General features: G+C 34.6%; 1 protein-coding gene across 2 annotated transcripts; it reads left to right on the top strand.

Annotated features, from left to right (window-relative positions):
* The first annotated feature begins 8,512 nt into the window (after positions 1-8,512).
* LOC130622924 (uncharacterized) lies at positions 8,513-24,180 on the top strand. 2 transcript variants are annotated; one of them, XM_057438381.1, is made up of 22 exons: positions 8,513-8,627; positions 10,400-10,579; positions 11,204-11,574; positions 11,902-12,427; positions 12,574-13,414; positions 13,501-13,697; positions 13,922-14,029; positions 14,867-15,085; positions 15,823-15,981; positions 16,068-16,229; positions 17,619-17,861; positions 18,180-18,392; positions 18,775-19,067; positions 20,399-20,672; positions 20,755-20,936; positions 21,305-21,528; positions 21,622-21,819; positions 21,902-22,200; positions 22,520-22,687; positions 23,354-23,422; positions 23,631-23,848; positions 23,954-24,180. In XM_057438381.1, exons 2-22 carry the CDS (start codon positions 10,405-10,407, stop codon positions 24,071-24,073), a joined length of 5,259 nt encoding a protein of 1,752 aa, XP_057294364.1. In that variant the 5' UTR covers positions 8,513-8,627; positions 10,400-10,404; the 3' UTR covers positions 24,074-24,180. The 2 variants fall into 2 exon arrangements, with proteins under 2 accessions (XP_057294364.1, XP_057294363.1); XM_057438380.1 differs by having other exon boundaries at positions 17,619-17,870.
* The last annotated feature ends 2,716 nt before the right edge of the window (positions 24,181-26,896 follow it).

The raw sequence follows: 26,896 nt of genomic DNA, 5'->3' as shown, positions 1-26,896 counted from the left end.
TCCGCCAAAATCCCTGCCTTATTCTCTGTCATAATAGCTGTATCTTCTCTTTCTAGCAGACGCGAGTTCCGCCAACCATGCACGAAATCTTTAAGCTACGATTAACAAATGCGATATATTTTTTATCGAGTTTGCTGCGATTGGCTAATTCCCGTGGACTTTCCATAGGATAGCGGCTGGTCTCTATAATAATAGCCGTTGTCTGTCTGTAAGCAAAATTCGTGTCATGCTAAACCATGATACATTTATTATCTACTTTGCTGCGAGGTGCGAATTTTCGTTGATTTTTCACGGGCTAATAACTAGTCCTTTTAGAACACATTTAACCACCATAAAGTAAGTAAGTTTAACACAAAAAAAATTAATTCTCTGACGATTCGAGTTATTGAAATTAACATGAATTTGATCACTTCGATTCAAGGTAAATACTAAATGGCCGACCTTTTTTTCCGGGAAAATTTTCACAACAACTTTTCACTCAAATGTTGTATCTCAAAAACTGATAATTTTTTTAAAAAATAAACAACTTTTTAGGCTCTTTCATATGAACTAACCTTGTTTGGGGACAATTTTAAAATTATTTATGTGAAATTTTGCGCTCTCTAAGGTGTGAAAAGTGCCAGGGCTGTTAAGAAATATAAAATCCCTGAGAACTAGATTGCTAAAACATTATGGTTGAAAAGCTTAAACCCTTCGGCATCAATACATACTCAATAAATCAATTAGTTTGTACAGAATTAATGAAGCGTGGAGAAGAAGTAGTATAGCAGAAATGGCAGGGGCGGATCCAGACTTTTTTTAGACTTAGTCAAAATATTGCTGCTGCGCAAGTCTTGAATTTAGCAGCTAGGGGTCCTGGGGGCGCTGTAAGCCCCCCCTCCCAGGTGGGGTCAGAATCTTTCACTAATTTAAGCTTTGCGGGTACAAAAATCGCCGAAAATTGTCTACCGATTTATCTAGTTATTAATAAAATTGACGAAAAGAAACGGTAAGCTATAAGAAAATCTCCAAGAACATTTTTTATAAGAATCAACTCTCCGTCCTACACGTCTTATTTAAGATAGATAAAGGCACTAAAATTAACAGGGATTAACTACAATAAAGTGAGACAATTGTGAATATATTTCAATATTTATAAACTCTTGCTGTTTCTGCCAATATCAGGCTTCATCAGCATGACTAGGGGATCACACCAGCCATGGACAGCAAAATATAACACAATCATAACAAAAACAATAAGAATATGGAAAGATCAGGATAATGAAGATGAAATGTACATACACGTGATATGATACATACACCTCAACCCATGTATTTATTCAGATATATTTGTTTATTCATAGGGCTAAACTCAAGTTTCGTTTGAACTTTAAGAAGAATTAAGAAGGGCAATTTTCTGCTTTTTTGCATGCTGAAATAGGAAAATGCGACTTTCGCTTAAGAAGGTTGCAACCTGGAACAAGGCTTGAAGTCTACACCAATACCTTCATAACAAAATAAAATTTTTAACTGATCTCCATCAGGTAAAATAGATGGGCGTGGCAATATACACTGTGTAAAGAGAGTTCGAAACAGTAAAAAGCCGAACTGTGGGTAAAACGTATTAATTTTTCTCTTTATTACTGTTGACAAGGCAAATATTGATAGAAAAGGAGACCCCATCTGGGGGTACAGATGTTGATTGCTTCGGCTTTAACTGCCTCCTCAGGAGAAAAGTCATATCACAAACAATATGGGAAAGGGAAAATCTGAATAAACTTTTTTCAGATATAAAAATATTTGCCTTTTGGTTTTTAAAAGCAATTGAAAACAAGGATGCTTGGAATAAAAAGAAGGATGCAAGAAAAGTTCTATGGATGTCAAGGTTCTCAAAATATCAACAAGAGAATTATCACCTACCAATACCAACGATGCTGAGCTGTATAATACATTTTACCATGACCTTTCACTCAACAAACTTTGTTTCCTAATAGCCATTCGAAGAGTTCTTTATTTTCTTCACCATCCTTACTTATCCAGATGTCAAGTTCTTGCTTCTAATACCAACACAAATATTAATTGAGAAAGAACTCCTCCACAATGCTGAAAATTCTGTTCAAAGCTCATATTACAAAAACAATTATCCAGCTGGCTAGCTATAGCTAATTAGCTAAATCTTTTTGTATTTGTTCTTGATAGTCTGTTGAAAAAAGCTCTCCCAAACTAGCTTTTGGTAGCAAATATACTGAAAACCCTTAAATACATGCAAGGTGTGTTGGAGAGTAAAAAACATACTTCTCACCTTAAAGCAATAATTCCTTTATCTTCACACCTCGCCTCAGATGGAATGTATATATACCTGAATTCCGATGAAGACTTTTACCAACCAAGGGATAAATATCCCCAGACAACAAAAATGTCCGAGAATAAACAATTTCTAAAAGTTCTTTTTGGATTTTACGAACAGATTCAACATTATCACACTTTAAATTAGTAAGCACCCGCGCCAACATGTCCGCAGTAGCTATGATAGTACGGAAAGAATCCAAGCCAAAAGGCGTGAGTCTTTGACTAATCCTGACGGATGGGAGTTAAAACTATAGCCTAACAGGTTATAAGTAACCACGCAGTACGGAACCTAAATTTCCTACGCCGGCTGCGGGCCACATATTGTTGGACTACGCATAGAGTGTGAAAATTACGTCACGATTTTGACGTCACATGCCCCTTAGGTGAGATGGGGAGGGTTGCGGGCCATAGCTATTTGATTTTTGACTAACTGAGTGACTGATTAGTCAAAATGAATCAGTCAAAATCTGTAAGCTATAATTTGCAACCCTCTCAGTCTATATGGTAGCGACGTCACAGCTTTGACGTCAACATCGCCATAGGCGAAATGAAGAGGGCTGTGAACCATGGCTTCGCGCCGTAAATAAATTACATGTTATTTTTTAACGCGCTCCGTCTGCAACACCTGGATTGTCGACATTATTCGCTTGGCTAACATTTTTCGTCAAATTTACACTTAGTCACGCGACTTATCTGACAAACCCTGGATCCGCGCCTGAAATGGTACTTCTTAAGAGATAATTAAAAATAATGATTTGTGTTGATTTTATTATTGTTATAATAGTATATAATTGCAATTAATTGCCTCCCTTTGTTTACCGTGATACGATAGTTCCTCCTTCAAAGCTCATACAAATGCACCCCTTATTTTCCAAAGCGATAATTAGCCCCAACACCAACCCTGAAACCAGGGCCGGTCTTCTCTTTCATTATTAGGAAACCCTGGGCTTTAGGTTGCAGCAGCATGTGCTGCATTCCACCTCGCTATAAATTGAATTATATAAATACTGTTGTGCATGCACAATCAATACTTGAGTTGAAAAATGTTAAAATGCAGTTTGTGAAGCATTTCAAATAAAATTTTATAAATATCTCTATAATAATAGCCGTCGTCTGTCTGTCTCTGCGCGGACCCCCGCTGAGTTAGAAAATAATGTTACGGAAACACCAATATCAAATGCGATATCTTTTTATCCACTTTGTTGCGACGGGTATATATAAGGAGGGGCGAACCCGTGGATTTTTCCACGGGCAACGACTAGTCTCTTTAATAATAGCCGTCGTCTGTCTGTCTGTGTGTCCGTGAAAACCATTTTCCGTAACGGAAACACGAAACTTTTGAAATGGGCATCAATACCCAATGTGATATATTTCTGTCCACTTTGTTGCAACAGTTTAATTTAAAGGATGGGCGAAAACTGTTTACATTTTACTTTTAATATATAACATGTATAATATGTATGGAGTGTAAACAACTACAGAAAAAATTATGGAAGATAAATTTTAAAAAACAAGGACTAGCGTTGATAAAAGCAATAACTGCAAACGCAAAGTTACTAAATCAAAGAATGGCCAAAATTTTAGATAAAATTTTATAAATGGAGGAAACACAAGCGTCTTTTAAAAACCAATTCAATGACTTTTAAACGAGTCTTAAATTAATGCAACACACGACAGATAAAAAAATGAAATGAACACGAACATGTCTGATAAAATTAAGGATGGGATGGCAGAAATTTATCTTATCTATCTATTCGAGAGAAATACCAATTTACCAGCCTGACACCATTATGATCTCAATGACGTCAATATATCATATCTTACTTCGGCATGCTTTTGTGGCATAATCTCTTGTTTTAGCAAGTTTATTGACATGACATAAGCACCAATATTTTTAGGAAAAAAACTGCATTTTTTTGTCACTTTCATCCAAATTATATTACGGATTGAGTTAAATCAACTTTTGCCAACTTACCCCACAAGTTTACTAACAGAAAAGGCCATATTATATGGAAAACGGGGGAACTTAAAAAACAATGTACATGATGAAATAATAGTAATGTTTGGGATTCTTCATTTTAATCTCATTTGAAGCAACAAATTATTTATTTTAAGTTTTTATCAAGACATTTTATGACTGTATGACGTTACATGACTTTCATCATGAACCTGTAACATAAAAAGTTCAGACTCATTACAGGCAGGCATTATATTTTATCCTTTGCCGAACAAAACCAAAGAGGTATGCCAAGACCAAAGTAGGCCAAAATAGCGGTAAATTTGCTGCATCGTTTTGTGTTGCCGTGTGCTGATATAAGCATGTTTTATTGTTATTGTTAAGTCAAGTTAAGTCAAGTTAAGTCAAGTTAAGTTTTGTCTATTGTATAAAAATATAAAACGCATTATTTTGAACTTCAATGTGAACAAAAAGACGCAGCCGTCATTAGTGTAACTTGCTCATCTACACAGGGGTGGATTGATGTGGTAGTGTGGATTCACAATGCAGTTTATTCATATGTTATATATTTATCGCTATCGCTACAATCATATTTACGTTCAAATCAAAGTTTCATATTTTTGAATGACAATTTTTAAACAACTTTCTATTGGTTACGCAACCTCATCCTTAGAGGCTCTCGATTCTTTAATATTGAGGCCGGCGGCAAAGACACACACCTTTCCCAAATTTCATAAATTATAATAATTATGACGTCTTCCAAAATTTTATACTGCTTCTGTGCTCTTCAAGTAAGGATATTCAGATAGAAATTTAAATTATCATGACAAAAATGATGTTTTTAGAGCAATCTAATATTTTGGTTCGATTTTATTTAGATTTGACAAAAATAATTTTTTTGAAAACGAAGCTATTCTTGGAAAGCCCGGCTGTATAAAAGGTTTGACCGTAACTTTCAGGTCGGAATTCCCCGTTCCCTCTATTCGAGAAATCTGCAATGCATTATGGTAGTTTTATTTAGAAAATTTTCCCGAAAAGAGTAAAATTTGTTAAGTGTTTTAATCAAATGCTATCATTTTCCTATGGAGAAAATGAAAATGTCAATTAGAGCTTACATTTCTCGCATTACTTTTGAAGTAAGACCCATCCATCTCCATAATGGGGCGCCGGCATTACGATGTAAACATAAGATCATCCGTAGTTTTATAAGATAAGTGGTAGTGTTCTGCCCCGTTTATAAACAGGACAGAATATACATAATCGGGGCAGCATAACCAGGTCAAGCCGGCTGATGTACGACAGTTATTAAATATTATTTGGCACTTAAAGAACGAACATAATCGTGGTGGGCTGGCTTATGTACGACACTTTTATTTATTTCTCACTTATAGAACGAATATAATCAGGGCAGGTTAGCTTATGTGCAACACTTTTACGTTATTCCTCACTTATAGAACGAACGTAATCGGATAATGGTAGCAAAGTTGTTATTGTTCTCAAATGAAACAAAATTTCGTGGAAACTAAATTTTGGGATTCGCAATTTATGTCGAGACTTTTTTTTCGCTATGGTGTTTTATCTTGCAGAGAAAAATTACGTCGAGACTTTTTTGTTTCGCCATGCCTAATTTTCAATGGTGTTCTATCTTGCGAGAAATCCATCATTCTGTGACAATAATTCGTCAATGTTTCATTCACTAAAGTACGAAGAAAATTCTAATCACAACCTGTCTGGCCAGCGACTATATCAGTGTTCAGAATCCAGTCACCACGACGTAATCAGGGCAACAAAACACAATCGGGCCATCCGTACATAATCCACCGTCCTGTTTATAAACAGTTTGTTTTCGCAATCTGGGCAGAACAGTAGCACAAAGCAAGAAAATGGACGACTTAATTGATATAAATTCTAGCATCGACTTTCTCTTAACTCCTAAAAACCTTTTCTCAAAGCTCCAGCGTGGATCCAAGGCCAGTCTTCAGAGAAATATCAAACATAGAAAGATGTGAAACGTTGGAAGAAAATATTCCATCTAGTATCAAAGAATGGAGCACAGATCTTACTGGTCTGCCTCAAATATCTCAGAAAAGGATATACTCCCACTTAGTGCTTGGAACAAGTTTTGACAACGAGCCAAGGGGAGCAGAGAAGCATAAAATATTGGGGTATCAGTTATTCAAAGAAAATTATGTGAAAAAATTGAGAATTAAATCGAAGGTTATGGTTGAAAGACTTTCTTTGATAGTCAAGTGTTTTGTTGCAGTTTCGATGAAAAAGGACAAATATACTGTTTACGTTCATTTATGCCAAAACACTGGAGATATGTTTTATGCAAAATGTTTTTGCAAAGCTGGTAGTGGAGGGTGTTGTAAACATGTTGCTGCTGTCCTATACCAGCTAGTTAAATCAGGTCACTATGTTTGAAGACTGTGCCAGATGATAGAGCATGTACCGATATGTTAGAATCCTTCCTCAGAATTCTACTACTTCCTCTTTTGCTCACATTTTCAGTTGTTTTATTTTCCATGCTCGTGTTAGATCCCCAATACACTAGTTTGCTAGCTGCTGGTTAAAGGTAGTCTAATAAAGCTTTAAATACCTCATATGAGTCAAATCCTGTGTAGAACTTAAAGTGGTCTTCATCATTATGGTTGTATCGATCAACTGTAAATTTGTTGTTTTGAATAGTTGTTTCAAGATATTGTAATTTTGTTTTAATTTTTTTCTCCCTCAGATCATACTTTAGTTTTAAATCATGGAGCTCATTAGTTAGTTCCTGAACTTCTATGTTCAACTCCTCTTCAACTGAAAGTTTTTTTTCTGGAGCATCTGCTAAACATTGCGCACAGGACAAAAAATAATACTTTTGACCCCTGAACTATTGCTGGTTTTTCTAGATCGTAATTCCTTGGGTTTTATGGTTTTCGGAACTATAGTGGGAGTATTATTCATGTATGTTTCTTGCCATCAATAAAATGTTCTGAACATACACGATGTGACGCAGTGGGTTTAAAATCCTTTCAGCTAATTCTAATGAGCCACTTTTTTCGTAACACAGGGTCCTTTGGAATAACATAAAATGACAAATTTGGATTTCTTTTGGAATTGTTGTAGCAGAGTGGCACACAGCATGTTATTCCACCTCCAGGATTTCCATTCTTATGTGCTACCACTAATTTTAAATAAAGAGCTTTTAATTGAAATAGGAAACTGTTTATATAGCGGTGGAATTTAAAATTTGTTCATGCTGCATACTTTTGTTTTTCCCTACAGTGCCAGTCCTGTTTATGTTTTTTTCGCGAAAAGTTGAATACAACTACCAGAATGCATTGCGAGAAAGCCGTATAGCAGGAACGGGGAATTGAGGTACTACGAACAGAAATATATACGAAATTAGGTAATTTGTTCTACCTTTTGCTAAGGAACACAGGGATAAGAATCATTCTTAGTATCTCTTTAATTGAGTTTGACATAATTAGGAAAAGGTCTATTGGTTGTATTATTTAGGTTTCTAAATCCGTTAAAATTAAACACTATTTGATCCAGGAAGAAGGGCGCGGATTTCTTCCCCCTCCCCCTCCCTCCCCCACCCCTTTTTGCGGATTTTTTGATAACTCTTTCAGACTTTCAGACTCTTTTAGACAAACTAGTCGGTGGCCCGTGGAAAAATGGACGGGTTTGCGACTGACAGACAGACGTAAAAGGGTATTATAATATGGTTTTCAAGATTCCGATGACCTCACAGAAAAAGTGCTGATATAAGCAAAATTCTATTGCTGCCATTTTGTTTCCTTTTATAAGTATGTCAAACTTGATTCAATTTGGAAAAGTCTCTCAACATTTATAGTAGAAACCGCTTGAATTTACGGGAAAAAAAGAAAAAAAGTGACATGACCTCGAATAATTAATGAAGCAAAAACACACAAGTTTGTTCTTCATTTTTTCTGTTAGTCTGTATTTCAAAAAACTACACGGTTTGATAGACATAAATATTTGTAAACATTGTGATAATCAAGGGGGTGATTTGAATGTTAAATGTTTGCTTAAATGGTTGTCTACGATATTCAACTTAAAATAAAATGTATCAAATATATAATAAAATATGTAATTTAAGATGAAATAAAAACAGAAAATATGTACAAATAAATTAGATGCAGAATATATTCTGTATGGAAAAGATATAACCCCCGTTTTTGTTCAACAGACATATCACTTTAGTATGATTTGTTTTTTCAAATAATCTCATTTTCACTCATATTAAGCTGTGAATAATCTCAGTATTTTTGTTTTACTTTTCTGGTATTGTAAAGATTTCTAACAATTGTTTGGTTCCTTCACAAAGGTAAATATACAAATATTCATTTCTCAATTATCTTTGACATAAAGAATTTAAAACATTTATTCTCAACTAACTGCTAGCTTTGTGCGCAATTGTTTTCTCTGTTATATTCACCATGTTTTCTATGTTAACTACATGAACTACTCATGGGGGTTCTCACTTACGCCTCTACAAAACTGTACAATGAGAGAGCTCAAATATATCTTCCCTCTGTCTTCTAGTTGTTCAAGTTGTGAAGTAACTACTTTTTTTATTTTTATATGTTTTCATTTTTCAGTTTAAACATTCTGTATAACATTTGTAAGAACAATTTTCTGAAATGTTTCAGAATAAGAATATAAAACACAATTTAAGAACATGCGAAACAGATGTTGCCATTTTCTACTAGTATAAAAGAAAAAGAAGTGCTTTCTAGAAAAAAGAAAAAGAAAAAAGAAGAAAAAGTAGAAATAAACAGAAATAAACCACAGAAAAAGTATAAAACAATCTGCTGCAATAAAGGGGGATTTTCACGAAGCGTATTAAACGGTGAATTCGTCGGCGAATTCGATGGCGAATTCGCTTTTTAATTTTCACGACAAAATAAATAAGGCGCCAAATTCATTGTTTACATTAGTTAACCGCGTTCTGATTGGTCAAAAACTAGCAGCGAAACCTTTAGCCGCTAAAAAGTAGGAACTGTTTCTACTTTTCAGCGAAGCGAATATTTCGATGCAAAATCAAAACAAACAAAACTGCGCATGCTCAGATACAATTCGCTGTTCAATTCGCTTCGTGAAAACCCCCCTTAAGAACATTTGTTAGCTAACTTTTAATTTCGCGTTTATAGAACGCGTTTTTCATATATATAAAAACGAATTATATTTATAAAAAGAATGTTTAATAGTTTCTTGTTGCAAATTGGAACACAATTTCACAGTAACCAACTTTAGGCAAATGTATCGTTATATTCGCCCGGCTTGAATGTCACGTGGTTTCAATTTCGTTTTAGGAAAAAAACACTAAAATTTACGGTCAAACCTTCACAGAAGAAGCTTTGATTAAAAAAGAACTACAAGCAACTGAATTAAAGTAAAGCTGATTTATATAGCGCCCCCTTTTAACAAAGAGATAACCGTGTTAACGGCGTGTTTTTCCTTCGAATCAGCGTGGCTATCATAAAGAATACGAACCTGTAATGGGTTTAAAAATGTCACGTGACATTTGCCAACCAGGAGAATAAGAACGAAATACAACTTTTTCATAGGGTAAATGTTTGGTTGCATGGTTAAACCTGGGTACTAGTTGATGTTCTTTAAGTTTGCTATAAAATGAAAAAGAAAAACAAATGCATTATTAAAGGGGGATTGTTCAATTTATTGACTAGCGGTTTTTGCAATGATGGAACCCACTCAAAACTGAAATTCTGCCAAATGTTGCCTACAATTTTGTGTGGGTAACATATATTTTCAGTAAGAAGAGACAAGTAAGAACTAGTATGTACACCAAATATCTCACAGCTTTTTTTGTGATATGATATTGCTGTAGGGAGATATATAGACTAATCACTATCTATTTCATTTGCAAGCTATTACATGCGTAAAATTGGTGTTTAATTCTAGTTAATACTGGATACTTTAGTACTATTTAAGGTACTTCGGTAATATTTAATAACCAAGCACTGGCTGTGAGAAAGTGACCTGTGATGTTTTTATTGTTGAAAGTGAAACACGGCTTACCATAAAATAGTTCTCACCATTAGCATGTTGACTATTAAAACACTTTTTTTTGTTTAGGTAAAATGACTGCGCCCAAGTCATTCATTGTTGTTGGTCTCATAATATGGACATTGCTGTTTTGTGCCAATGCATCACAAACCAAAACAGCAGATGAAGATGTGGACATAACTGATGAGGAAAAAGCTTATGCTGAAGAAAGCAATCAAGAGAACGAAGCGACTAGTGATGGAAAAGATAGTAAGTACAATCTCTGTGTCATAATCAAATAAAGGTAAAGAGAAAATTCGCTTATGATAAGCAATGCTCTGCAATTTAACAAGGAAATACTGAAGCATAGTAATATACTAAATCAATTACTAAATATACACTTATGTCTTTTTACTTGTATTAATACTTTCATAACTTTCTTTCTCTTGCAAAAATTAAAGATACGAAATTTATCATAACCACTAAAAAAAATTTTGGAAATTACTGTGTATAAAAATATAACCTTACATTTAGACTTGGATGTCTTTTACATCAAGCCTTAAGTGATTTCATTCGGTCCACGTGTTTTTAAAGACTGTTTAGATGAGTAAAGTGAACCACTTGAGTTTGGTGTTCGGTCCTTTCAACCATATCAAATTTACCGAAGTCAAATTTCGAACAAGCGCGTTGAAATACCGCGCATGGTTAAAAGCACCCAAGTACTAAAAAGATGGGCATTCACAAGCCACTGAAATTAAACGCAGCCCGTAGTGAAGCATTCTGTAAATGGATTTACCTTTCACTGCGGTTTCAACTCGCCTTCATTTCACTTTGGTCTTATATATACGGCTTTGTATTATATCTTTTACAATAACACCAAAACATTTTTTTTAGCTGGTACATCAGCAAGCACAAAACGAGATGAGTCTGCCCAAGCTGTGGTACAATTTCTTGATGGTCTAGCAAATGGACAACAAACCGTCACTTCAATTGGTGGCTGTGCCGTCACCAGAAAAGAAACAAGTAAAGACTGTCTCGTTGTTTACATACCAACTGGCGAGTGCTCGTTTACCACTATATTCAAAGGTTTGTTCAAAGATTTCTCCGAAGCTAAAATGATGGAGTTTTTGAACGCTGGTATCTCAAGGAATCTCATTCAAGGAAACAAATACTCCTTCAATACTAACAGTGAGATTGTCGTGAGTGCCTGTAAGAGAAGAAAGAAGCTGCTGTTGAAAGACTTCACCTCAAACTCAGTCTCACCAGTAAGGATTTTTAATCCATATAATGTTACGTTGTGCCTATTTGTAACGCCCATAGTGGACATGTCCATGCTCCTTTAATCCAACCGTTTCGGAACAGCCGGAATGCTGACGTCATAAAAAACGTTTAACCCTTAATATTTATTCAACTGTTTGTCAAGATAGAAATAATACTAAAGAAGTTTTACCTGGAAAAAGTCAATTAATTTCAAAATAGGTTATGTCTAGCACTAACTCCGATAAGGCTCAGGGAGATTATTCTTACACCATCTAAACAGAGTTATAGTACCTTAAATCCATATTCTTAATTGCGTTCATCTTCCTTTGTAGGTCAGTTGGTTGACTTTACAAAGCGTTACGATAGAAAAAGCTTACATCTTTTACGGCGATATGGAAGAACAAGAGAATGTTGATGATTGGGTTGGCATTGGCATCCAAGGGACGGCAACAGCTGATATAGCTGGTGTACAAGCAAACGTTAATATACTTAAGGAGTGGAAAGGAAATCAAATTGGCGATTCTGACGTCGTTTTGTCTGTGAATCCAGAAGGCAATGAGATCAGTGTGGTGAATTTCTTGACATGGATGAATCAAGATGCAACGGCTTTGTATCCTGACAACACAGATGTGGACACTTCCTCAATGCAAATGGAAGAAACCAAAATCGAAAAAGGAGAGGGTGCCCTTATCAGAGTGATCTTAGGAAATGAGAAAATGTGGGATGCGTTTGTAACTGGTCAAGCAAGTGGAAGTTCTTTACTTGATGGTGCTAAGAAAATGTATGTTTATTGCAAAAATGGAGATCTGGAACAATTCAGCAAAGTTTCCTGTGCTGTGATGGCGAAGTTTGCACCTGGTAAGCATTATTTTGATAAAATGTGGATGTCTGTTTATTTAAAAAGTTATTGGTTAAAGTCGTTATAAATTGCACGAACCACCATGCAAATATTCCCTGTTAACTCGTTTCGCGTGTTTAATATTCATTTACTTGTCTTTTACTAGGATCATTTAATTGGGGACAAGTAACAGGAGGCTTTGACGTTGAAGGATTATCAACAACAAGACCTATTGTTGAAGCAATGAGAGAAAGTGGGGACCTATACTTTCAATCCTCTCGAAATGGTTTCGAAAATCCGAGCGATGAAGATGTGAGCAACGAATTTGACGCCTATGCAAATATAGTCCAGAATGAAAAAAATGTTGTCACAGAGAATTATGTTACCGCCGAAATGTGTTTAAGGTTCCGCGCAAACTCATTTGGTAGATACTTTCCTCAACTTGTCCCAAAAAATCCTATCAATTCGCTTATTGCTCACGTATGTCCATACAGAAATGAAGTACGCATGCATTTCCCTGTAAATGCAGCAAATGCCATATATAAATACAGTACTATAACAACGTTAGTTTTAAATGAAATGTCAAATCCTGCATTTGGAATCCGTGACAACATTTATGTTGAAATTAAGGAGATCAAATTAAGTCCATCAGATGTGTGTCAGTCATTTCTTTCTGTGGATCCTTATGAAATGCTTGAAAAGGATGGCGCTGTCGCACTTAACACCACGATGATCACACAATGTTACGATGGTACTAAGTGGGCAATTTCTGGAAGCGGTAAAGAAGCCATCTTTCATGCAATGTCTGATGTGACAGTCGTACAGAAAAATATAAATAGGTTTGGAATCAGTGCTAGCTTGAATATCTTTGACGCAAAGGTCGTTCAGACTAGAACTGGTGCAGCATACTTATCAACAGATTATCAAGAAGTGTTCGGTAATTTAATGGAATTCCCAATGAAAGACCTCCGATTCGAAGGATTCTTTAACAAACGAAATAATCTATTGTAAGTTATGTTTTTTGCTTCATCTGCTTCTCTGTCTTTCTGTCTTATCTGCTTTTGCAGTCATTGCTTATGTCATATGTATGTAGCATAAAAGGAAAAGGAAAAATCCAAGGGAAAGACAACATTGATGCTGAATTCCTTTACTATCTTAACGATCAAAGTCAAGAAAACGAACTTACTTTGTGCCTAAAAATTAAAAATGCAATCGTTGATGGTTTGGTCGGATATCTGTACAACTCTGCTGCAATTGGAGCTGCTCCCTGGGTCACTTATGACAATGTTGGTAAGATATTGAGAAGATATTATATTTTTTGTGGGCTTTGGCACTACAAAATTAAATTTTGCAAATAACATTTTTCAGCTGCCTTTCTATAATACAAAAATACAAAGTCATGTCGATAAAATTAACCACTTGTTCTTGCAGCCGTTGTATTCCTATTTTAGCCATTTTTTTATCTTACAATTCTTCGTATTGTGATTCTAATTTATCAGCGTGCTCTTTTTCAGCCTTAATTGCAAGTAAATCGAGAACAACCATCCAGTTTGATCGCACGTTTTGCAAAAATGCTGAAAACTCTTACGACAGAAATGGATTCCCACCAGGACATGCAAAAGGTAAAGTTGATATGCCCAAAGTGCATTTGGCTACTTTAACTTTTTAACCAATTATAAATAAAAATCTAGCTAGGTTGCTGCAAACAAGAACATTAAAATAAATGATTTTGGCTGTGAAAAGAAGCTTTTATAACAAACTGAATAAAAACTTCAAAAGAATAGCAATAAATTAGACTAGCTAGCTACTTAGCTACGGCTGGGCTGGAGCATGCTCCCTCAAAATCTACATTTGTAGGCAAAGTCCTAAAACTGGTTTGTTTAAGATTTATACATGACTAGAAAACTTGACAAGGATCAAAGAACCTACAAACCGTCATTAAAATGTCCACCATTACATTTATCGTTTACTAAGCGCGCCGTCATCAACTTTGTTGTATCCAAAACGGAACGGATCACAGCGTATAAGGATCATAATTAAAATAACGTTGTCAACATTGTTTCACGATTTTATTTTATTTTTATTTTTAATGACACATTAATCTTTTAAAAAAAATTTGACCTTCTTATCAATAAAAAAAATATTGGAATACTGAAATATGCAAAAAACAAATAAATCGAACCCCCGCTTTTAAGGACTTCGCAGCAAGATAAAGAAGCCGTCGCTGCTTTGAGCACCATCTTGCGAACAAACAGACAAAATACGGCTATAATTACAGAGATGTACCATAGTTATCGTCAGATGCGTATAAGGCAACCCTTAAAAAACAATATCGTTTCTTTTACGCAGAAAACTTAATGGTAAAATTCTTGTGTCACAATGGTTATTCTGTAAATATGGTTGTTCTATAAATATGTCGTCAGATTATAACATACGTCTACGCTTTCTTTTGAACTTAGCTTTCCAAGGTGGAATTCTACTGTACGCAGAAAACATCCAATTCAAAAATTGTGCGGATCAAGATAAGGAAAACCCTATCTGCAAATTCTATCAGCGAGTATTTGAAGGAACAAGTTTGGCAATCAAGTACTATGGTCAAGCTAAAGCAGACAAAAGTTATTTCTTTGAAGGCAGATTCGAAACTCCTATGAAGCTGGGTCCAGGAATTGAATTAAGAGGTAAATACAGACGACATTTTACGCTTATTTAATCCTATTCGGACAATAACTCTTCGATGCTATGTTGTATGGCTGCAAAACTTTTTATATTATTATTATATATATCTATAAGACACTTGCATGCAAAATTTTTAGGTCCCATACCTTTCAGAGGAGTTGATATTGGCTATTACTAAAATTACCCCTACAAATCTCTATGAAACCCTTATAATGGGGAAAATATAAAAACTCTTTTTGGGATTATATTTAGAACCTGAAACTTCCAACACAACTTTGTTTTATCAAGAAGAATCATTTTGCTTGTTTTGGTCACATGATTAACCTGATTTCCCGATTTTTCCGAATTTTACCTGAAAATCGAAAAAAATCAGATTTTCGGTCAAAATTTGGCAGTTTCTCATGCGATCTATGTAAAAACCGGATAATATATTAAATAACTTTTATTTAAAAATTTGCTCTAGAACTGAAGTAATTGAATTTTAAGCAGATAGTGGTATTTAAACAAATTTTAAGCTTTTGATGACGTCACAAAACATGTGCTAACGCAAGCAAAAATATATTGCTGCCATTTTGTTCTTTTTGTGACGTACTATAAGTGGGCTAAGTTTGATTCAAATTGGACAAGCCTATGAAAAGTTATTGAGGGGGAGGGGCGGATTCAGCCGCCTTCCCCCCGGTCAATACATGTTCGAAAAAACCCGGACCAAATAGGGTTAAACAAATTAATATAATTTTAGCAAAGCGTGATTCTGTTACACCCACAAGAGTTGGAAAATTGGTCCACGATATTTCCATGAAAATTGTTCTAAATGCTGAAACGAACAAAGAAGAAATCCAGGGAAGAAACAACATACTTGGTAGTTTACATTTAGAGGACGTAGATGCTAATTTCCCAGGTTAGATAACTACATCAACGTCTTTGCAACAGGTAAAGAATTAAGACTCTTATTCTATTTTAAATATAAATTGCTCTTTTTTGTAGCTATGCTATCGTTCACAGGAGAAAGTATTTTATTTCATGTTCCAAAGATAGAGGGTAGTGCTGGTTTAGGGACAAACATACTTGGAGTCGCCAATGTTAAATCTGGAAATATCAGATCTGAATCGTATCCTTTGGATTTGAGTGGACCAATTGAAGAAATAGGCATGTTGTCTTGATTTTGTTTTGTTTTGTTTGCTTGTTTATTTTATGCTGTTTTCATCAGACTTTAACAACATCAACTTGTCTTGCAGTATCCATATATTTTTATCATTAGACCTCTCCTTTCCTAAGTGCTTAAAGAAATTATAAGGATTACTCAAGCTCCAGAAAATAGTGAATTCTTCTGCCTACTAAATTGTTGTTCAGGCGCCTTAAAAAATATTGTAAAATATCCTACACACTTGAATAAACGCTTTTTGGAATATTCACTTTTTGAGATACCTATAAGTTGATCGTATATTCATCATCAAAAAAACATTTTTGTTGTGTTCCCACCTAACGAATTAAAGTTTGTTTTTTAATAATTTTATTTATCTGGAATGTAAGCCTTGTCTCTATTTCACTGTATATATTGCTTGAATCAGGGCAACTCCTTTCCGACTAAAGAAGGGGCTTTTATTAGAGACCAAGTTTTTATGATATTTTAGGGTTTTTAGGGGGTGTTAATTCGAGACGTATTTTAATCGAGATCGGGGTATTATAAACATATTATAGGGTATCTAATTATTAGAAGTTTTCCAAAAAAAATAGATAGTTACCACAGCTGAATACGTGAACGCTTTCTTTAAATTATAAAATTCACTATTTTTTTAGTTTATAAGTAAGCACAAAGTTTAATACTAGCGCTCAAAAAGATTTTTTAATCTCCTCCGTGCTTTGTGCTGTTTGACTTTGTCTGAACTTTCTGATTTTCTACTAGCTTAAATTCACATGATTGAATTTGTTTAAAATCTTAGAAACTAATGCATTGTGAACAAAGTTTGAACGTTACATTATGTTAAACTGTGTAATTTTCATATATAAGCCAACTAAATTTTCATAAAGCGTAAAGGAAAGAGAGGAGAATCCCCTAATATAGAATCGCTTTTAACTTTTAGTCAAAATATATAAGAGGATAATTGTTATTTAGAAAGTAAGCAAGGTATGTGTGACCATAACCAGCTCGTTTCTCATTAGTACATGGACATTCTAATACTTATCCTAAATACGTCGATGTTAAATCCTTTTCAGTGACTCTCTGATATCTCCATTAGAATGTCTCGTTATTAAAAGTTTCAGTTTGTTAAACGTTTTTAGTCATACAGTCCAACAATTCTTTCGTTATCTTTAGCTTGTATATACCGAGCTTTCTCTCCCTTTTTCTCGCCATATTCGTTTCGAATTGCAAAACACTTGAATCTTTTGTTCACCTTCATATGCGGTTGTAGAGGAAGGAAAGACTGGACAGCATCACTTTTGGTCAAATATCGTGACTTTTACATATTATTAGTTAACAAAAAATATACATTGTATATAATTAATCTTAATTTAAACAGTCCAAATTTTATTTAGAGTTCCATTCTCGTCTTTTTATCGGCTCGGTAGAGGAGCATGCACTGTCCATTGTTGGTGGCAGAGAAAACACAATCCAATACATTCACGGAACAACTCCTTCTAAAAACAAATTTTACGCTTGTAAGAAATCTGACGCTGCAATGAAATTAAGAAATGTGTTCGCTGCATTTGGTGCCGAATACAAGCATGGCATCCTTAATAATGCTGATGTAATGGATGCTTGTTTTACTTATCATAATGGTGAGGAAGGTTAGCTAAAATTTTAATGCAGTTATTTGGTACCTTTTAACCAGCATGAACCGGGATTTAATTTCACGTATTGGCCTTCTTGTATAAAGAAACTCTAAACCGACCAATTTGCCATGACTTATTCTCTAATTAACCCTTCATGAATTACACAAAAACGTAAGATCGGAACAAAGTGGATTGTACTGTCTCTTTTCTTTTCGTAAATAGGGAGGGGGGTATATTTTCGTGGAAATCTTTTTTTGCAGCTTGTTGGTATATTTCACTGAAATTTTTCCCAATAAAATAATATCTCCTCGATACCATATCTAGACGCAATCTGGAATGTGCCTAATCATGACATCAAAGCCCAGCCTGGATTGAGACTTTACGGAAAATTAAAGACATCATTTGGTAGCAATTTACCCTTGACAATATTACTTGAAAACAACGCAGTAGAAATGCTTGTGGAGTTAAAGCCCATTCATTGGGGCGTCACAACAGTCCAAGTAGATCGAAAGAATCTTGAAGGAAATATAATTAAAGGTAAGGTAATTTGCGAGAAAATTGAGATTTAACGTAGAAATGAGTATTGTGTGGATTAAGTTGTGATTCGTCCCAATACAGTTCACAGGATTATTGTTTAAATACTTTTACCACAATTTGTCATGTTTTTTATTACAACAATCATAATTTTTAATTTAAGGCTTATAACTGTTAGAAAATAAACATTTTTGGCTTAAAATAATTGTTTAAAGTGATTCTTAAGTTATTGGCGAGAAAATCGACTACTATTTTGTTTAGAATTATAAAAAAATGCTCTGAAATTTTAAATATGGTTGACTAAATGAGGAAAAGGCCAGTACCCAATAGGTGAGACAATATTCTTAAAGAATAACATAATCAATATTCATTTGTATCTTTTAAGTCGACAAAAAAATCACTCGTTTACAATTAACAATTGGCAAAGAAATGGAATCCATGGGACCAAAATTGTACATTAGCTATCAGAACGGCGCATTTACAGAGGGCTACATTGAGGGGTACATTGAAACTGCTGGCTTCGCTGGAAAAGGAAGGATAAACATTGCAGCAGATAGCAGAGGGAAGCTTAGTCAATACGAGTTTATACACAATGGAAAGATCTATGATATAATAGACGGACAAATGAAATTATCAGCTAGTTATGGAGGAGCAGATATTAATGCTATTGAATTTCAGGTAACACCAATCTTACATACGTTGTTAACCAATTAACGTGCATAAAAATATGCAGTAGGAGGATAGGGCCAACGGAAATAAATTCGGCATGCGTTATAGCAAAATGTGTTCTTTAACAGAAGAAGTATTGTACTCCGTGTTCCAAATGTTAACAAGAAGCCCTGGGGGCTCTAAGAATTTCCGCTCGCTACCAAAATATTTGATGAAAACCTGCTAATTCGTTGTGTTATTTTGCTAAACATTTGAGGAGGTTTGGTGCATGAACCTCTGAAGATAAAGCACACAAGTGACATTATATCTTACAACAAACGCAAACAAAACGAAACGTGTCATAATAAACTCACATTTTAAAATAAATTGCTAACAAAAAATACAGCCTAACATTCATGGTAAGTCTTGCGATTAAAACGTTTATGGTCTTAAACGGCATTTAGTTGACAAAAAATCAAAATTTTGCTGTGACCATCATTTTCAGCATACTTTTTTTATTAACTGTGCCAATTTTTGTCGAAAATAAAGCAGTTTTAATTTTTGGTTAAATTTTGGCCTAAAATGACATTTAGGTGACAAAAATCAAAATTTCGATGTCACCATTAGGTTCACCATACTTTTTTTGTTAACTTTGCCAATTTTTGTTGAAAATGAAGTAGTTTTAATTTTTGGACCAATTTTGTCCTAAAATGACATTTAAGGTGGCAAAAAATCAAAATTATTATGTCACCATTATGTTCAGCATACTTTTTTTGTTAACTGTGCCAAATTTTGTTGAAAACAAATACTAATTTTGTCCTGAAACATCATTTAGATGAGTTCCCAGTAGTTGGGGAGCTTGGGTGCGAAGTTTACATCTGTGACGGAGGAACGTGTAATCCCAGGGTCGATTTTTTCTCAAAAAATGCTCCAAAAGAAAAAAACGACGGTTTTAAAGAATTTCCTACGCCTTTGGGCGCGGAAATTCAATAACAGTGATCCCATACTATCTAAACAATACATGCAGCTGATAGTCCTAAAAATGGCTTTCATATATTTTTTGAAAAGCCAGATCATTGCAAAATATTTTTTGGATTAATGGTTGTATTATTTTAAAAAAAATGTTGACATATCCATCCCGATGATCTTTGGCTATGATAACATTCATTTGCCCATTTTGAACCGCCGCCAAGGGGAATCAAACACCGGCCTCCTGCACAAAGTGCGAGAGTTATGGCTACTAAGCTGCAGCGCAAGATATGTGTTGACAGTCCTAAAGTTTGATCCACCTCTCTAGTTGACTTATTATTTTATATTTGATTTTGTCAAAGCGTTGTTTATTCTTATACTACTGTATTTAGCTGGAAGTCGACCTTATAAATAAAATAAGGGAGCTAATGCCCCAAGTCGCACAGAAAAGCATCAATGAGTTTATTAAGCCCCATGAACGAGTAGTGGATCAGCTCACAAAAGACATTCAAAACATCACAGAACATCACCAAACACAGTCAACAACTCACAACTCCATATTGGAAGATATAAGCCGACTTAGTGCTGTTACTAAAAAATCAAAAATCAACAGAGCACGTTCCATGCAAGCTAGTTCCAGGAAGTGCGGTAGAGAATGCAAACCAGGTAGAGTTAAATCACTTTTATTACTGTATTTTAACAGCTCTTAATGGATTTTTTTTGTGACTTTATTGACCGTTTTTCTCAGTTCACATGCCTGGCCTTAAATGGGAGAAGAAATGCACAACATCAAGAAAACAACAAGATTCACGATGTATAAAGTTTGTTAAGGACTCACATAAAGTCAGTGATGTAGGCTGCATGGCACAATGTGAATCTGAAAGAGTGAGATCTCATGTTGAAGCTATTCATCACGATAGTGTATCTAGGGTAAGTGAGCTCCATTGTAAACTGCTACCGGTCATTGTGAATTACTACCGGTCATTGTGAATTGCTACCGGTCATTGTGAATTGTTATCAGTTATTGTAAATTGCTACCGGTCATTTTGATTTGCTACCGGTCATTTTGAATTGCTATCGGTCATTGTGAATTGCTATCGGCTATTGTAAATTGCTCCCGGTCATTGTGATTTGCTACCGGCCATTGTGAATTGCTATCGGTCATTGTAAATTGCTACTGTCCATTGTAAATTGCTACTCGCCATTGCATATTGCTACTCGCCATTGTATATTGCTACTCACCATTGAAACTGATGTCCATTCTCCATCTTAAAATTTTATTTACATATACATTTCAGAGTAACATTGCAAGACTTGCCGATGCAACAGCGTGTAAAAATAAGGCACAGGCTCTTGTCAGCAAAATTGAAGGCGTAAAAGCACAACTTGAAACGTTAAAAGCAGGACTATCCACACCTTCGAAATTTATACGCGATTTAAAAGCTGCCTCACAATCAAATGCTGGAAACGTAATCAAGTTTGCGTCGATGTTGTCAAATTACCCTCTCATTGAAGGCGCCAGGTAAAAAAGAAGCAACTTCTAAGTGTCTAAAATATTTTGTGTTGAAAAGATCGGCTGCCAAATGTTATAAATGATTTCTACCATTCCTTTTAGTGAGCCTGAATGTTTAAAATTCAAATTCGGTTATGAGATTTCAACCGGCGAGGAAGATACTTCGAAGGAAAACGAATTGGAAGATTCGTTATGTTTTGGGGAGGGTTTCGTTGGAACAGTAGCTGATTTAGCACTGAGAAAAGCTTACGAAGATGAATATGAGGTTCTGCAAGGTCTGCTTAATGGCGTTGAAAAGGAGTAAGTTATTTTAAGTTACAAATATCTTAATTTGTTTAAGTTTAAACATTAGTCATTACACTGTTATAAATTTACATTTTAGACAATCTTTTTTGTTAAACGACTTTGTTAAAGACATCACAAAAGAAGGAGAGAACGTCCAAAGATGCATAAGAAATGCTGCAAGAAGCACTGAAGATGGCGACGAACAACAAAAGCGATCTTATATCCCAAATGCAAGTCTCTCACCGTTCCGATCATCCCTATTTCATATTATGAGCGATAGAACAGTTCTGATGTTTAACAAATATTCCCCTTGGGCTGTTCTCGAACAAAACGATCCCTTCATTGAAGCGCAAACTCCTGCTGTTAAGTCAATCATAACAGAAGAACCTGCCCCAAGTGAGTGTTTTTGTTGATTTCTTCAGTTGCAGTAAACCTCCTTGGTTGCAGAAAAACTGTATGAGGTTCAAAAGTCTCGTCAGCCAGTACACGTCGGTGTTACATTCCTGGATAATTATGCGAAGAATTAACAACCACAACAAAGTCGGTTACTTCCTTTTTCCAATAAGAATACCAAAATTCTGACCAAGTTGTCTATTTTCCTTACTTCTCTATTGTTCTAAACCACAGTCATATTATTTTTAACCCAGAATTTACTATATTATTATTATTACCTTAGAAGATGTAGTTGACACGAAGGTTAATTTTTATTATTTAGAAGACCCGTGTACAGCCGCTCGACAAACTGTTCAGGATTACCAAGACATTGTTGCTTACATAAAAACATGGGCAATGTCTCATCAAAATGGTGAGAAGTCCTTGGAAGCAATTGCTGAGCGAGTTAACAAAAGATTGACAGCTGTCAGAAGTGTCATCAGCGAAATGGGTAAAGGACTTTCTAATTCCTGTATTCTTAATTGTTCATTATTAAATCTTTTCTGAATCTGTGCCTCGTTGACGCCTCGATACACGGTTGGATCGTGGCTAATTTCATAGATTGCTTTCGAAGTACCAAAATAATATGTAATTTTCATATTTCTAATATAATATTGACAAATATAGGGATGTTCATAAAATGAAAATTTCCAAAAAAACACGCTGACGTCAGAGATTTGTGAAAAAGTGATTCAGGTGCTGAATGTGCTTTTCTAACATTTTTAAATAAACGCCCATGAATTAACACTTTTATAATTCACACTCACCATAAAAAGTTACTTAACGCGCAGAATGTTAAATAGATCAAATACAGGACGGTATCTTTCTAAAAAAAACTTCCTTATTGCTTGAATTTTTCAAGGAATACAAGTTAATCTACAAAATAAATCTGGCCTTGATTATGACATTCCATAGGCGAGACTTATAAAAATCTAATTACCGTCGTAGTCAAATAATACAAAAAAACTTCGGAGCACGCCGTTGAAATAGTGTGGGTCATAGCAACAATCTTTGTAGGGATTCCAAAGTTTTGATTAAAACAATTGACTTTAGTTTCTCTCAACAGAATTTTTATAGCAAATAGTTTGATCTGTTTGATGGTTTTTTTCTGTTGCAGGCAAATATGAACATGTGACTGCCAGCGACGTGAATAACATGAAACACTGGATGAATGTCACTGAACAAGGTAAGAACAAACAATTACTTGATTGTAAAAGCAATGGAGCATGTATTTGCAACATGTGATCTTATCGTATCTAGCATGGCTAGATGGGATCTAAACAGTTCAAAAGTCTGAGAGACATATTATAAGAAATTAAAATACATTATTTTATATTGATACAATCACTACTTCTTTTCATTTAACTTATTTAATAATATTTAATTCTGTGCAGGAATGAGAAAATGGACAATCTTATCTGTGAAGCGCCTGGATAAGCTTAACAACGAAGGCTTAAGGTTGATGAAAGAAGAATTATCTCACATGTATTCTAATAAGGAATACAAGTCAATTGATGAGTATATTCAAAACAAAGCCAAGAAAGGGAATAATGCTTTTAAAAGAGCAATCATTTCGGAGACAGATGAAAAACCATTTTCTCAACTATCTCAGGTAATGTTAATTTGTAACCAGTCCTGCAAGTATATTGACATTGCTATCAACTTCTTCAATGCAATGTTTGATTTAATAATATCCCCTTTACCTTATCATTTGTAGGAGCTCTTGAAGATACTGAAAGAAGGCGAATCTCTTCAAGGTGTTCTGCCTGTCATTGAGAAAATTGAAGAGAAGGTTAGCCATGCTGATAAGAGAAGCATCGCGTGTCACACAAAGTAAGAAAACTCCTTGTGGATAGAATTCAAGTACGTTTCTATGATGGAACATTATGTAAAGTTTATTGAGAATGTTTTCAACATTATTAATGAAATAAACAAGTCGCGACAGTTGCCTGTAGTTATTTCTCATGTGGCACTTCGAAAAAGCACTACAGTATAATCTCGAGAGATTTTGAGAGATCTCAGAGGGATTTGTTAATTCATAATCACAGTATGGTGATTAGTAACTGTCTCATCAACTGCGACATGACTTCACTCTCACGATAAGAACACGAGAAAAGTTCGTTTTATTTACAAAATTTTTCTTTCAAATCATTGCAATGTTTTCAGTCTATGCAAAAGAACGGAAAGAAAATGTGCGGACACCTCCAATTAGCGGACACCTCCAATAAACGCACAAATACATTTGCACCGGAAGAACCACGGTCCTCACACAAAACCTCTCACAAAACTTTCTAAATAGCGGAGAGTCCATTAGCAGTCACTCCAATCAGCGAACAATTTTATTAGAACGAAACGAACTATTCCCCTAAAATTTCTTTGTAATTAGCGGACAAGGCGGCAAAAAAAATGCGATGCCGAAAACGATGATGGAAGCGTTGATGAAAATGGAAGTGGAAATTTGGTAATAGAATCACGTGTCAACCCTTGGGAAGCTTTGAAGTTGCTGGACAAGCTATTCCACGTGGATGGCATTAGCGAAGATAATTCAGATTCTTTACTTGCCATCCGCGAAAATATGAAGCTTGTTGATCAAGCACAAGAAGTAATCTGTAACTGAAGATTCTTTAACAAAGCATAAGAAAGAGATTTCTTTCATTTGTCACTAGCTACTACCCAGCTAGTGCCTCGAGCCATTTTTAATTGCTTAAAGTAACCAGGAAACATTTTTGTGTCAAAATAGGCAAAAAAGTGTTTCCAAACAGCGGACACTTAATAGACAAAACTCTCTGCACCGAAGGTGACCGGTAATTAGTTAATGAGTTGATTAACCTTTTTATAAAAGTTCTTTCAGGAAGAGTTATTTATAAAAATTCATTTTTCATTCTCTCAAATTATTAGACGAATTCACGTTAGTGTATCACAGCCTCGGTGACTTTTTTAATGTCATCGAACAAAAGAAGATAATTATTAGTTTTAATTATGCATATTTGGGTAAAAGTTTTGAAGTAGCCTTCATGTTATAAGTTAGAAAGTTTTTCTGAATAATAAAGTATTTATATTTGAATACTGCTGTGTCAACATGTCTGCTTCACATTCATAGTATATTTAAAAGCTATGTAGATTGTGTGGGAAGAAAATTGTCAAAAGTAAACATTACGTTAATTTTAACTCTTGTGATATCTAAGGTGAAGTGTTTCAATCTAGCTATGGAATACATTGTGAAGAAAAAGATCCTTGTGTGTTTCTTAAATTTTTTTGTAATGAATGTAGAAGAAAGTTAGGTGAGGTGAAAATGTCAAAAAAAAATAGTTGGTGCTGCAGCGTTTTTTTACCCTCATGTGGATCAAGATTGTGCATGCAGGAATTACGTTGAAATTACTTCATATTCAACTTTAATTCTATTAAAGTTGAATATTGAATGAAAAAAGTTGGCTTTATTATATCTGATACATTTGATAACTATAAACGTGTCTGTTCATCCCTTCGTCAAAATAAAAAAAGAAGAATCATTTTTTTACATTACGTATAGACAACTGCTCTGTTCTGTAAGGAGAAGGTTCAATACAGTTGGCTATATAAATATGGTATTTTATGTGTCTTCTCTTTTAAAATCATTTTCAACAGTTCAATTTTGATGTTGACGGGAGCTAAAATTAAAAGAAAGAAGCGTTCAGAATTATTCTGCAGCCAAAGAAAACCACACCACACGTCACACAGTGCAAAAATAGCAGAAAATACCTCTAGTTGCGACAAAATTTGACAAAAATTTCGGTAAATGCATTTAAATCTGCATTTAAATGAGCATCTGCAACGATTTATGTACGGAAACTTGTATGGATTTGATGGAGGAATTATGTTATTATTCGTCCATCAATCATACAAGGGTGGCTCAAATACTAACTCTTTTGTCAACAATCACCATACTAAATTACTAACCAATTTTCATTACCTTTTTCATTTGAACTGTTTCAACATATCATTTTCTTGGACCTGAAATAAATTGGTAACTTCCATGAACACATACACTTTTGTATAAGAATCATAGCTACACTAATATTATTGTTTTTTATATTTTTAAATTTATGACATAATAAAACCACAAATGAGGCTTTAAATTCGTTATGTTGTTTCGAACACAATCACTAAAGCAAATTCCTACTCCTTCTAGTCGTTCATCATCTCATTGTTAATGATAGAACCAGCTGCTGTTGAAGTCACTTCATTTATTACACCCGATTCTAAAACAAAAATCAATGAACTGTTAAGACGTTTGAATATCACCATTATTTTTTCTACAGCGCTTCGATTTTTTGTTTGTAACAGGCGAATTAGATGCCAAAAAGCAGACCAGTATTTTAGACTTTTTTTGAAAAAAAATGATATACAGAGGGAATCTATAAAAAAATACCATGTGAATACTTCAAATAAAATTGTTTGATGCCAAGAAATACCTTTCTGGGGTTTAAATAACGTGACTTTATAAGTTGATTTATAAATTGACCACTTGCATCCGTTATCTCCAACATTCGCTATATTTTCGATATCTTTTCGCCGTATCATGACAGTTTGAGATAGCTAAAATTAAACGCCGAGATGTGTGTATAAGTGAAGGTAAGAGGTCACGAGAAAATACTCCTATTCATAAATTCGATTGCGCAAT

Source organism: Hydractinia symbiolongicarpus, chromosome 13 (assembly GCF_029227915.1).
Source record: "Hydractinia symbiolongicarpus strain clone_291-10 chromosome 13, HSymV2.1, whole genome shotgun sequence".
NCBI lineage: Eukaryota > Metazoa > Cnidaria > Hydrozoa > Anthoathecata > Hydractiniidae > Hydractinia > Hydractinia symbiolongicarpus.
This window is presented reverse-complemented; position numbering and strand designations above follow the sequence as displayed.

Bases quoted from the DNA above. Each gene is read 5' to 3' on its own strand.
- LOC130622924 (XM_057438380.1), top strand. From the start codon at position 10,405: ATGACTGCGCCCAAGTCATTCATTGTTGTTGGTCTCATAATATGGACA. The intron at 17,871-18,179 runs GTTAGCTAAAAT...TACCATATCTAG, and splicing joins TTATCATAATGGTGAGGAAG to ACGCAATCTGGAATGTGCCT. The intron at 20,937-21,304 runs GTAAGTGAGCTC...TATACATTTCAG, and splicing joins ATCACGATAGTGTATCTAGG to AGTAACATTGCAAGACTTGC.